Here is a 14,498-nt window from a genome sequence, read left to right as displayed (position 1 = left end):
AACTGGCTGATTATCGCTGGCCCCAAGGAAAGCACACCTGGCCTCAACCAGGGCCAGATCATTCTCTGTCCTAGCACCCATCTTGGTGGAATGAGTTCTCAGAGGAGATCCAGGCCCTGACAGAGCTAGCACAGTTCCACAGGCCCTGAAAAATGGAGCTCTTCTGTGAAACATTTGGTTGAGGCCAGTGGACAGACAATATCTACTGGGCCCTGATTTGGGCGAAAAACTGGAAATCAATGGAGGCCCCCTCTATTGCGCAATGGCTCGATAAACTATCTGAACTTGCTAAAATGGCCAGAGTGCTTGATTAATCGAAGGTCAATGGAAGTATTTGAAGAAAATGGAGCCAATATTTGGACTACCTAAAGAAAGATAGCTAGAGGTATAATAATATATTATTAATTAGAGGAAGCTATGAGTGTCATCTTAGATGTAGCTGCAAACTATTCTGATATTTTTCTGTTATATTGTTTCTTTTACCAAATTAAAATATATACAAAAATAATATCTATTGGGCCCCCAAAACCCCCTCCTACCAGATATGCCTACTAGACACATTGAGCAATTCCAATCTGATAAATCTGCTGAGTTATGGTCAAAATGTTAATGGTTAAATAGTGAAGGATCAAATGTTCCGTGTTGTTGATGCAGTTATTGAGTTTGTGTTATCTGTCATATTGGATTTTATGTTCTTTGTGAACCACCCTGAGCCACAAGGAAGGACAGCACAAAAATGTAATATTGGATAATCCTTTGTAATAATTCAAGAAGCACTATATACAATATGAAGGGGAGAATTGTTAAGTAAATGTAAACATGCTGTAAGAATGCAGAAAATAGGCAAGGAGGGATTCCTGGGCTCCAAAAGCATGCCATTTTTTTAAAGAAGAAAATGTATTCATGTCAATTCCTTATCAAAGAGTAATATGTGAGTGACAGCTACTTTTTCCCACCAGAAAACATAAATCTAACCCATCAGTGGCCAATCTGCATCAGTGTCACATGACCTACTGGACCTAGGTGGGCTACATTAAGATTTGCTGGCTCATCTATGCTGCTTTATTGTCTGCTTGTGGATCAGTGAATGAGGCACAATAAACTGCAAGTAGCACTACCTCATACGTTGGACTGGACTTCCACATTTTTGTAAAAACAAAAACAAAAACAAATGGCTAGCAGTGACCTACATTTTTGAAACTAAACAGGTCATCATATCTCCTGCAGGTCAGATCCGGCCTGCTGAATCTCTCAAAACTCCCTGAAGTAATCTTATTCCAGATTTTGCTCCTGCAGAGTACAAAAGTTATCTTTTGTTGCCCATGTTTTAAAACAAGGCTGAGCTCCATGAGCTGCTGACTTTCATACAACCAGAACAGTCTTCTAATCAGGGCCTTCTGGAGAAGCAGAAATGCTTTGCATCTTCCTAGATTACACAATGGTAGCTGGATGGAGTCACTGAAGCAGTAGGTGCAAACTTAAATGGACTCCAGGGAATGGTAGAGGACAGGAAGGGCTAGAGGATCATTATCCATGGGGTCGCGATGGGTTTAACACGACTTTGCACCTAACAACAACAACAAGATTACACAATAAAACTACCTGTGTCCCAAGAGCAGGGCAGAGGGTGTGGTCCATCTTGGGTGCAACTTGAGCATAGCAAAAAGAACTCCGGGACTGGCTAGACTTCCCTTTCTCCAAGACTGAAACAAACTTGCTTAACAAGCCAACACCCTGATAGCTACCACAGTAATTGCCAGCTTGCAGATAATTTCTCTAATAAACTTGGCCTGGGGTGGCCAAATGTTCATGTAGTACAATTCCCATGAACCCCTGCCAGCAAATCCATGGACATCTGGAAACCCACAGGTTGGCCACTACTGGGTTAGCCTTTCTGTCTTCCTTTCCTTGCACACAGCACAGCCAAATCTTAGTAGTTAGTTACAGCAAGATAAAACTACCTTTCCCTCTTTAAATTTTCACCCTCTTTTCCACATATTTCTCATTCTTTTCTATCTCCTTTCACCTAATTTTTCTGTCTTCCTCTCTCCTTTATTTTCACATCTTAGTCTCAAGACCTTCTCATCCCTATGCTGCTTGGTGACAGAATGTATTTAAGAGGAGTATAGTAAAAAAAAGGTAAAGGTATCCCCTGTGCAAGCACCAGGTCATGTCTGATCCTAGGAGTGACGCCCTCTGGCGTTTTCATGGAAGACTCAATACGGGGTGGTTTGCCAGTGCCTTCCCCAGTCATTACCGTTTACCCTCCCCCCCCCAGCAAGCTGGGTACTCATTTTACCGACCTCAGAAGGATGGAAGGCTGAGTCAACCTTGAGCCGGCTGCTGGGATTGAACTCCCAGCCTCATGGGCAGAGCTCCAGACAGCATGTCTGCTGCCTTACCACTCTGCGCCACAAGAGGCTCTTAAGTAGTATTGTAGCAAACCTTTATTAATATTATCAACAGATGCACTGAGGTTGCTGAGCACTATACATTACACTGGTTCTAATGGGCTTAAGAACCGCCTTGCTTGGATTGTCATCCTGTGCTTGATATCAGCTGGCATTGCCACAATCGCACTGGGCTTTCTGGGCACTCTATATTGCACTAGTTTTGATGGGCTTCCAAAATGCCGCCCTCCTTTAGTCTTTGTATTTTACCATTTTAAGATGTCTATATTGTATTTTAGTGTAAGCCTATGCTGTATTTTAATTATGCTGTTCCCTGACATGCTGGTGAGGGGCAGGATACAAATCCAATTCATCATCATCATCACCCTCCAGTCTGGTGAAGCTTGCCACCACTGTTTTGTGATGCTCTGGCTAGTGTCAGTTAGTAAAAGTAAAAAGCAAACTCCTCACTCTCAAAAATGCCTTGTAGATGTTTGGGACAGTCATTTCTTGGGCTTCAAAATGAAGAACAGAAGTATCTGCTTTGAACACAAATGGTGTGATGGGTTTATTTTCTTTTTCCTTTCCGGTGTCAAGTCATAGCTGACTTATGGCAACCCTGTAAGGTTTTTAAAGCAAGAGACAGTCACCAGTGATTTCCCATTCCCTGTATTCATGTTGGCCCTGCTTAGCACATGAGATCTGATAAGATCAGGCTATCCTATGACTATCCTTAATGGGCTAGGCTGAGAGTGATGTGACTGTCCCAAGGTCATCCAGAAAGCCTTTGTGGCATGAGTGGGATTTCAAACCTGGATTTCCCAGACTTTATGGCAAAACAAAAATAGAGGAGGGGGGTATTTTAAACAATTGTGCTCCCTGGGCACCAAATAGTCTAGGTACACCACTGCTACATATTGATCACAGTTTTGGCATTTAGCTCTAGCCATAGGTCTGCGTCCCCTCCCACAATTCATTCGTGGGGATTAAACAGACAAAGTTATGCAGGGATGGGCATAAACTGAACCATATAGCAAAATATATCATGCATTTCCCAAGCTAAATTTCCAAACTAAATTCATCATGAATTTTACCCTGTTCATGATTCTGGAACAAAACTTCTTGGCAGGTCTACCATCATGAACTTCCACGACCATTTGAAGTAGTTCATGGTGGTTTGTGGATGGAATGGAAAGCAGGGGTTTAAAGAGACTCCCTTTAAACCTCCTCCTTTCTGATCCCAGGGAAAGCCACAAAAACATCTGAGTTGCAGGAAGATGCTCCCTGCCACTCTGTTGTTTTAAACCAAGAAGAAAAGACCTATCCTTATAGCATTAAACAATTAAACAATAATAAAGAATGTTTTTAAACCATGTCCTTCCTTGAGATTACTTTTAGTTTATTTCGTTCCAAGTAGGTCAGCCAGAATGGTTTTCCAGATAAAATCTGTTTTCTATTATATCCTAAAGTCCTAAATTGTAAACAATCACAATTAATATATCATTTTAATTTTGCTATAAGTAAAATAAACTCATTAATTCATGCTCATACCATAATTTACACCCTTAATTTACATTTTAAAGGGACTGCAGAAGACAGCCAGAAGAACAGCTGAACCTGCAGGGAGCAATCTTCCCACCAGTCAGCTGTTTTGGGCTCTCTTGTGCAGTTCTTTTAGATGGGCATATTTAAAGGGACTGCACAAGGGAACCCAAAAAAAGCCCATGGGGAGACAGACGTCAAGAAGGGTTTTGAAGCATCAGTACCTCCAATTGGCAAACTCTTCTATAATATCAAACTAGTAATAAAGCCTGTTGTGCAAAATAATAAAACTGGTTCTAGAAAATTGTTGGTAATAGCTGCCCAGACAGATAGGACACACCTGCACCGCTCTGCCCCTGCCTCAGCTTGCAGGCCACCTTTCACCTCCAGGCTATAAAGATCAACTCCCCAGGCAAAAATGGCTGATTTGGAGGGTGGACTCTGTTGCATCGTACCCTTTTGATGCCCCACTTCCAGACTTCAAGGAATATTTCCAACCCAGAGGCAGCCAACCTCCAGGTGGGGCTGGATAGCTCCTGGAATTGCTGCTCATCTCCAGACTGTAAAACTCAGCTTTGCAGGCAAAAATGGCCCCTTTGGAAGGAGGGGGGACTTGGTAACATTGTATCCCACTGAGGTTTAGGAATATTTCCAACCCACGGGTAGCCAACTTCCAGGTGGGAGCTAGAGATCTCCTGGAATTGCTGTTCATCTCCAGACTGTAAAAATCAGCTCTGCAGGCAAAAATGGCCCCTTTGGAGGGGGGGGCAACTTTGTAGCATTGTATCTCATTGAGACTTAGGGATACCAGTCTCCAAGTGGGATCTCAGGATCCCCTGGAATTATAGCTCATCTTCAGGCCACAGAGATCAGTTCCCCTGGAGAAAACGGCTGCTTTGGAGGGTGGACTGTGGGGCATTGTGCCTTTTGAGGAAGCACTGCTAAATCTCCTGGCTGGTTGGGTCTTTAAATGCTCCCCTACACCCTTCTCTGAAGCTGTGGAGAAGGCCATACCTTCTGCCATGGCTCCTCCAAAGAATCTTCTGGCCTCTGCACAGTTAGGCATTCTGCAGCAGACTCTGAACTTTCACTGGGCTGAGCTAGCACAGTCTGTTGCTTGGCTGGTGATGCCTGCCCTTCTGAAGCATGAGGCCAACTGCTGGCAACTGCAGTCCCTGTTCTTGCCTGCGAGACCAAGTCATTGCCTAATAAAATTGGAACTCCTCCTGAACTCCCGCTATCCACTTCCCTGCAAAGCCTTTGTATTCGAACTTCCAATCCAAACACTTGAAATTCTGGGTCACTTGTGCCATTGATTTTGTAAGACCTTCTTGGCGAATATTGATTTTTATTTACCAGGCTTGAGTTTACCCAAGGCACTTCAGCCCCTGTGTCTCTCCTGTCAGTTACTTGTTCACTATTTATAGTGACAGGTTCTAATTATTCTTCTCAAGACCCTTCCTGGGATGTTTGTCTTCCTTTGATTCAGAGTCTACCATTGGGGTTTCAATGGCTGTTTCTGCTCTTTTTATTATATTTACAGTTTTGGGTGAAGTTTGGGTTTGTTTCTTCTCTAATTTTGGACACCAAGCCTTTACATGTCCCTCTTACTTGTCTATTTTGTATGGGTGTGTTGTGCCTGGCAGGATTGGTGCATGATGACTTAGAATCATAGAATCGTAGAATAACAGAGTTGGAAGGGACCTCATGGGTCATCTAGTCCAAGCCCCTGCACTATGCAGGACTTGATTTTCTCTGAGGTGCCCCAAACTTTATTTTTCTTGATGAGAGGTGAGAAAAGAGATCCACCCCCAGGTCCCTCTCAATCTTCTTATTAAATAAAGTGGTGGCATCATCCACTGTTTTTAGTTTTTACTCTTTCTGGAACCACCTAACTTGTGAGGGAACTTGCCTGTAAAACTGTTCCAAGACTATCAGTTGCTTCAGTTCATCAAAAGTTTCTACTTTATTTCCCTCAACCCATCTATTCAAGGCTACAATATAGCTGGGTACAAATTTAACCTGGCTTTCTTTTAATTTCTCTAAAGGCTTTTCTGCTTTGTTCTAACCCTTCAACCCTTCAGCACCATTCCTCATGAGAGTTAACCCCGTCCACCCTTCCCTCACTCCCCCTCCCATCCAGTCCCGCAGCTAATATGGCAGGTAGTATCTTCTCTATGCTCCAGCTGCCCCTTGTGCAAAAAAAAAATGCAGCAGCCCAGAAGCTTTTATCCCAGCAACTGCCAGGAAGGACAGCTCTTAGAACTCAATCATCCCCCATCGTCCTACCTCCTCTCCAGGGCTCTGAATCAATAGTCCCCTTTTTAAAAAGAGCCTGGTGTTTTATATAATACTAGCTGTGAAACCCGTTGCGTGCTGGAAGGCAATGGGCTCTAGGCAGCTTTCTCCCTGCTGTCTGACAGGGTGGGGGAAGGATTTAAGAAGCAAGCAAGCAGCTCTCCTTTCCCCTACACCACCCCATCAGGGTTTAGGGAGCATTTTTCCTGTACCCTGAGAGGGCAGCAGGGGGGAGTTTAAAGAGCCAGCAAGCAGCTTTTCCCATCAGAATAGGCACTTGCTGGCTCCTTCCTCCCCTGCATGCCACCCCTCCAGGGTGCAGAGCACCTTCTCCCCACACCCTGAGAAGGCTGCAGGTGGAAATTTAAAGAACTGATAAACGGGTTTCCCCATTGGGAGAGGTGCTTGCCGGCTCCTTTCCCCTGCCTCCCGCAACATGACCTTATGTAATCAAGTCACTTAATAAATGTTGGATTTTTAAAAAAATATATTAAAAAGTAATTAACTCCCACCCATTCAGGAAACCCTTCCAGGGCCATCCAGAAACCCCAGGGTTGCATGAAAGCCTGGCATAGATGAGGATGGGCCACCACATTTTGAATGAGCTGATGTTCCTGAATCATCTTTAAACCCATGCAGATTATCAGTCATTCACCTTTGATGTTACTGTAGATTCAGGATTTGGCAACTGCAAAAAACTGGCCAATTTCCAAGCTAAATGCACCTGCATTCTCACTAAAGTCTATACCTGTGTATTTAATAGGAGGCTCACATCTCCAGACTATCAGACTCCTCAAGGCAAATTGTACCCCATCATTAGAGGGGAGATTAATCCCATTCAATGCAGGCACGTTCTGCATAACTTTCAGAAGTTCTCCTTTAATTTTAACCATTTCAACATCTTGCCTTTTTCACACCTTAGCCTGGAGGCATAAATACCAAAGGCATGCTATTTTCATACCACAATCGAAAATACTGCTACAGGGACACCATTCAGCTGGAAAAAGGGGAGACCAGCTTCCAGAAATAACCTGAAGCACACTTTCCAGAGTCTAGTCTTTTGCCTTCATGAATGTATCATACTGGGATAACTCATTATGAGCTGCATAACCCATCATTTCAACCTGATTTATGAGTGTCCATCTTTTTTTTTTTGTAGGGTTTGTCAATATCCAATTAACCTAGCTTAGTGGATAAGAAGGGGGGCACAGGGGTTACTGATCCAGCAGACTCTAGCTCAACGGCATCAAACAGGGTCATGGTTGGCCTAATCAGCGGGGCTGATTATGACCAAAGCTCCTGTTCCTTAACAGCCTCACAAAAATTACTCTATGAAAAGTAACTTGCAGGATACAGTGACCTGTGCAGACCTGCAGACTTAAAAGCAGGAAGACCATGGGTTGTCAAGCCTGCTTTCTTTTTTTCTCCTTCCTCCTCCCTGCATATGGTGCTCAATAATTAAAGGCTTATACATTTATAACAAGCCACAGTGAGGTGCTTAGTGTGGTGTAAAGCTGTCATTTTGTTCTTGTTCTTTGTTTTATGGTTTACAGCTTTACAGTTATGGTTTTATTGTTATACATACTCTGTTGCGCATACTCTTGTGGCGCAAGAGCCTCTTGTGGCGCAGAGTGGTAAGGCAGCCGTCTGAAAGCTTTGCCCATAAGGCTGGGAGTTCAATCCCAGCAGCCGGCTCAAGGTTGACTCAGCCTTCCATCCTTCCGAGGTCGGTAAAATGAGTACCCAGCTTGCTGGGGGGTAAACGGTAATGACTGGGGAAGGCACTGGCAAACCACCCCGTATTGAGTCTGCCATGAAAACGCTAGAGGGCGTCACCCCAAGGGTCAGACATGACTCGGTGCTTGCACAGGGGATACCTTTACCTTTACCTTACTCTGTAAACTTCCTGCAACCCACAGTAGTACATGACTATTTCAGATAGATTAATTAATGCACAATAAAGTTTATAACTTGAATAAAACTTAGTTGGACTTAAAGGGGCCACTGGATTCCAACTTTGTTCTGCTACGCTCCTAAATCTGTGTTCAAGACTGTGATCCTGTCACTTCCAAATATGCAACTTGGAATATTAAAGGAATATAAACAGGATTGGCTGAAATTAAATCAGTCAGACAGATTATCCATCTAAATCTGTTACTCAGGTCAATTTATTTGACCCGAACATGGAATTCTGCCTGTGGATTACAGTGCAACATTTGAATTTACTAAACTCAGGGGGTAGGAGGGGGGAAAGGGTGGTGTCTTACAAACTTGGATCTAGATACACATTTTTGTAGCTAGAATCTCAATTCTGCTGCACAAGGACTCATTTTTTCTTCATGAGGTACACAGACCTGCTTGTTTTTAATATATATTTAGGTTACAATATTTGTACTTTTTCTCCAGTGCTAGAATTTTTGCACAAAGTAGCGAAGACTGAAGAATACTTTAGAACTGAGATGTAAACTTTTTTGTCACTTCTTTGAAACCTTATTCTTACCAACAATAGTCAAATTCAAGGAAGACACTTAATTTCAGAGCTAACATTTGAAGGCCACAATATCCCCATAGTCTTTTCTCCACTTTGATCCCCAGTCAGCATTGAAAAATTTCTACACAAAATAACTGGCTTGATATTGTAAACATCTTCAAGTACTATTGAAGGTTGACCTAACTAGCAGCTTCAACAGCCTCTGGATAAACATTTGTGTTGGCAGACTTATTCAAAAATAGCCCTTCTGTTCCAAGAAAATATAGCAAATCCAGCTCAACCCTACTGAATATCCACAACTTGAGACACATTTTTTCTTTCGTTCTGATGTCACTACTACGGATATACTTGGCAGAAACACTGTTCTTACAGCTGCATTCAAGATGATGTGGAAGCAAGAGGTTGGGAGCACACCCTTTATGCATTCATACTCCCTTTCTATAAGGATTTGTAAGCTTTATGAAAAACTGTTTTCTCTTGTCAGTAGTAGTAATTTGTTATGGTAGGTTTGTAATAGTATCTCATAATCAGAAACTCATTCTGCCCTCTATCTCCAGGCAGATGACTAAGGGCCACTGTCCCTCCAAGAAAGAGCAGCCAAGTCAGAGAACAACCTACATGTGCCCATCCATCTGGGCAGCCCCTGCCCAAGAAAATAACTGTGCTTAAATTATCCACTTTGTAGGAACTGGAGTTGTTATGACCGGGGGGGGGGGCGGATTTCCCGATAGGTCCAGGTCTTCTGGTTGCCACTGCTGAAAGTAGCAATAGAAGAAAAAAGTCTCAAGCTGGCGATGGCAAAGTGATTTAATGTTCAAAATATTCTAAACAATTTCAAAACGGATTCCCACGTATATTCCGTTTTCTCTTCCTTCGTCAGTGAGTTCCTCTATAGCAGAGGAATTACACATAGTGATGTCAATATTAATAGACCCCTACAAATGTATATGACTAGTTTGGGATTGAATTATATACACAAGAAATTATAAGAGACTAAGTTATTTCTAACAAAAATTATTAGAGAAAATTGAGATTACAATATTGAGACTTCACTGATGAAGGATGCAAAAACAGAATATACCTGGGAATCCGTTTCCATAAAAGCAGCAAGAATCCTTGTCAGTAGATTTTTTATATATATTTAAAATTGGTTAAACATTTATTGGGTTATATGACCATATATAGTCAAACCCCCCCCTCCCAAAATGGCTGAGCCTGGGAAGGGGAAGGGCTATGAGTGGGCGTGTACACAGCTATGCTTCCCAAACATATCCTTCATGGTCACTTCTGGGGTTCCTCGAAGCCAAGAATGTTTCAGGGGGTTCTCAATAGTAAAAAAGCTGAAAAAGGGTATTCGAACTCAAAACAAGCCAACACCCCCGAGCTAAAAGTCTAGGCACTTAAACATATCTTGAGTGTTTTTTTGATCTGCCAGAGTGCTGCCAGATTCAGCCTGTGGAATGTGACATTCTCACCTCCTGCCTCCTGCTGTATCAAAAAATGTCCACAAACATATCTTAAAATGCTGTTCTTGAGCATATCCTGTATTCTAGAAGCAGAACAGGGAGCATTTGAGGTGCAGCAGGAATGGGAAGGAAAGAAAGTCATGCTGCCTAAGTGGAAATTCCATCCATAGAAATGCTCCAGTAGATAAAAGTCATTATTTATTTATGCTTACATTTAATGAATGCTACTCTTGAACACTTGGCTCGTGATGATTCACAATGAGGTATACAAGGACCATCCAGACTCTGCTTCCAAACATCTGGCAAATGCTTCCAGGAGGAGTCTGGCTGGCCATCCATCAAGAGATAGAACTGGGTGTCATCCGCATACTGGTGACAACCCAGCCCCAGACCCCGGACCAATTGTGTCAGAGGGCCCCAGATCATCCTCGTCACTGCACCTTCTCCATTTTGTTCTTTTTGAAAGTGAGGCCTCCAAAACTGCACACGTACTCCAAGTGGAATATAGTGGGACTATAACGTCTATACGTGGGACTAGGACATCTTCACCGAAATTTCCTTCAGTCTTAAAACAGTTACAGAGAAAACCCTCATAAATGAATTAGATCATAATTGACCATGATATGAAAAACATGTCTGAACTTACACCCACTTGGAAGACCAAGAAGAAAGTAACAGCATACCTCTTTAAAGCACCAAGCACACTTGGGATGAATCAGCAAGCATTCTTCACAGGAGGTAGCACTGCCACGTGTGCAAACATTTAGACCTTTTTAGAAAGAAGAGACAGGAAAAGTTTGAGGAAACAATTGAATGCTTGCTGCTATTTACACCAGAATCATTTCAGGGTCTTTACCCACCATTTGAGATCCACTACCTTAAAACATGACTTTGGAAAGTTCAGGTGAACTCTTTTGAAGGTTATAGTGATTTACCAAGCTTGGTTTAAGGATTTGCAGGGTCTGTAAGACCAGAGCAGGCGGGCCCTAACAGAGCACAATGGGTGCTGTTATTTGTGCTGCATAAGTAACAGAGAGGTACCCTTTCCCCGGATAGTTTGGAACTTTGGAAACAACTGATAGCTTCACTTTGATGAAAACATTCACTAGCATTAATTTGAACTCTAAACTTACACTCAGGGACCATTAGCTTCTTTGAGGGCTGTAATTCCAGTTCCAGGGCAGTAATGTCTCTCCCAGGGATCCTTTTATATGTGCCAGCTACTCACTGCAGTTCAGAGGGCGCCTTCTTGCCTTAGCTGACACCAGCAGCTCCAAGCTGCCCACAGCCTCTTCGCTCCCATGCTGCCTTCAGCTTTGCCCATCAGTGGCTATTTGGGAAGGGGGGAGCCCTCTGGCATCCCCTTCAAGGGTTCTCTTGCAGGGGAGTTTGCTTCTTCAGGGCTGGGTTGCCTTTTCACTTGGCAGGCTGCAGTGAAGGTCATCCAACGCAGCACATGCTGCCGCCAGAGCACCCCCTCTCCTTTTCTCCCCCCCCACAATTGCAAAAGTGAACCTCTGGGATTCTTCTGGGTTGAAACACCCACTCTGGCTTTCCTGTGGGGCTCCCTCCCCATGCTTTGGGGTTTGGAAGCTGGAGCAGCTTCTGCAGGAGCCCAGCTTGGACACGTGTTAGAAGTATGGATGTTTTGTATGTTTAGCAAGTTCAGGTGTTGCTGAGGTGAAAGGGGAGAACCTAAAGATGGGGTGGGGGGGAGGACTTCTTGCAAAAGGGAGGCTGGAAAGCCCATCTTCTGCAACGGGACAGAATTCAAAAACTGCCCCAGATCTGGCCAGCTGATTCACCACACCACCCTGCCATTGCCACCTCCTCACCAGCACAATCACTCTCCAGCTCCTCCTTTGCAACTTGATGATGCAGGCAATAAGGCTCCTTGTCTCAGTAGAAGCCAGTGGGGTAGAAGAGTGCCAGAAGTATGTGCATAAAATCTCTGAGCATGCAATCTCTGGCAAGCTGTCTGTCACTCAATTCAGGAGCTTGGCAGGGGCGGGGTCCCTTGAACCACTGGGCCCATAGCACATGCTACAAGTGCTACATGGATAAACCGATACTGGGTTTTACCCTTTTCAGTCTTATCCTGACCTTCTTCCAAAGAGATCGAGGCTGCAAACAAGACTTTGCCCTCCATTTTCATCCTCATAAAAATCCTGCATGTTTGATCAGAAAGTGCAAATGATCCAGGATAACCCAAATGAGATATATGGCAAAAAGATCCTTTGAACTGAGGTTTCTGCAGCCTTCATCCAGTCAACAAATCGCCACACAATATAACGGTTCACTAACCATGAAATCTTACGAAGAACTACAGCCTTCTGAGTCCACTGACACAGAAGGTTCCTACTGTGCTTAGGATTGTATTGTTATTCTCTCTGGATAAAAGGTATCCCCTGTGCAAGCACCGGGTCATGTCTGACCCTTGGGGTGACGCCCTCTAGCGTTTTCATGGCAGACTCAATACGGGGTGGTTTGCCAGTGCCTTCCCCAGTCATTACCGTTTACCCCCCAGCAAGCTGGGTACTCATTTTACCGACCTCGGAAGGATGGAAGGCTGAGTCAACCTTGAGCCGGCTGCTGGAATTGAACTCCCAGCCTCATGGGCAAAGCTTTCAGACGGCTGCCTTACCACTCTGCGCCACAAGAGGCTCTTTCTCTCTGGATATAGAACATCAATTGGAACAAGAGCATAGCAACAGTAGCATCTGAAGCTGGGGCATAGGACATAGTTCATATCATCGTATTTCACAATGCCTTTATCATTCACTACTGGTATTAGGACGAGCCAGACACGGCAGGAATTCATCTGCCTGGATCGACAAGTCTTCCCTGGACTCTGGTTGCCAGGTTGAACACTTAAAAGGCAAGGGTCCTTTCCTCCTTATGGACCATTTCCACACAAGTGAAAACTTCCACATTGGCTTTCTAAAATAATCAAAGTTTGTAGAACTTTTCTCACAACTTTCTTTCACGCCAGGAATCAATTCAAATTTAGTGCCCTGTTAACTCATGTTTTCCAAAACAACTTTCTTCATATCTCCCCCCCCCTCCCCCTTGGATCTGAACTTGCAGTTTTCCAGGGAGAAATTTCTGGTTTCGAAATTTGTTTTCCACTGCTCTTTTGTGGCATCAGTGTTGAATGTTAACATACACCCCTGCTAATTTTGTAAGTGTTGATTGCATTATTTTTTTTAAATAAATGCTCTTTTGGGGAAGGGGTTCTGCAAAGTCAAATCATTCACTAGGGATTCAATTCACCAGTGGCAAAACTGAGGTGCAGAAAAGATAATGGAGAGTACATTTTCATTGTCCTTGGCTTTTATAACAGCCATCACTGCCTTTAAAAAAAACGAATCATTTATTGTATTTCATTTTGTTGTTCTTGAGAGCTTCTCCAGAAGCCTGTTGCCAGGTGAGAAAAACAGCATAACAATATTCAAAACAAATAGTGGGATCCTAAGACTTTCCTGGGAGTAATCCACCTGAATAAAATTCTGAGTAGACCTGCTTAGAATCACTCTCAAAAACACTTTGCCAGTTCTATACTTAACAGAGGCACAGCAGCCCTGTGAAGCAGGAAAACAGGCAGTCTTCATGGTGGCTGCTTACACCTACAGCAGGGCAGAATTTGAAGGGAAGGAATAATGAACACTAAGAATATCAGTTTAGCTGTCAACCCTCCTTAAATATTTCAGTTCTGTAGACATTAGTATACATTTCCTGGGGACCTGGCGAATCAAATACCTGGGAATTACCCAAGTCTATTTGTAGTACTGAAGAAAAATGAATCACACGCTGAAAGTGCCACAAATGGAAAGTTTCTAGAGCTGCCTATGGATGGACACAAGAATGAAAATGATCTAATTGTGTGCAGGATATGATAGGTTTGCCTTTCTATGAAGGATTTCTGGAAATCATTCAACTACATTCAAGAATTCAAGAAGGACGCTATTTAAAAACCGACCACTAATCTTGGCAATCAGCATACCATTTCGTTACTTTTAATAGTTACAACAGGAAGTCATTAATAAGTCCTTCTTTTAAAATCAGAGGGGATTTGGCTGAATAACTGCTGGTCTGAAACTTGCATTGTAACACTTTGTACCTACCACATCCGAAACACAACTGGCATAGCTAGCTCAACTCAAGTTTCTGACCTATTTATTTGTGGCTTATTTAAAGAATCATTTCCTCAGGATATCTTTGTAAGTAAGATGGTTTGTTGACACTGGATAAAGCCCAAGGCATAGTCCAATAAAGCACATGGTGCCATATCAAGGACAATGTGGTTCTTCT

At 43.3% G+C, this 14,498-nt stretch overlaps 1 protein-coding gene across 1 annotated transcript in view; it reads right to left on the bottom strand.

The window, feature by feature from the left end:
* ITGB5 (integrin subunit beta 5) overlaps nucleotides 1–14,498 on the bottom strand; it is a 97,928-nt gene that overhangs the window by 73,525 nt on the left and 9,905 nt on the right. Inside the window, exon 2 of the mRNA XM_077320418.1 lies at nucleotides 10,871–10,956. Coding sequence (XP_077176533.1) covers nucleotides 10,871–10,956 — 86 coding nt within the window. The remainder of the gene's footprint in view (nucleotides 1–10,870; nucleotides 10,957–14,498) is intronic.

The sequence above is a fragment of the Paroedura picta genome, chromosome 2 (genome assembly GCF_049243985.1).
Source record: "Paroedura picta isolate Pp20150507F chromosome 2, Ppicta_v3.0, whole genome shotgun sequence".
In the NCBI taxonomy this organism is placed as follows: Eukaryota; Metazoa; Chordata; class Lepidosauria; order Squamata; family Gekkonidae; genus Paroedura; species Paroedura picta.
This window is presented reverse-complemented; position numbering and strand designations above follow the sequence as displayed.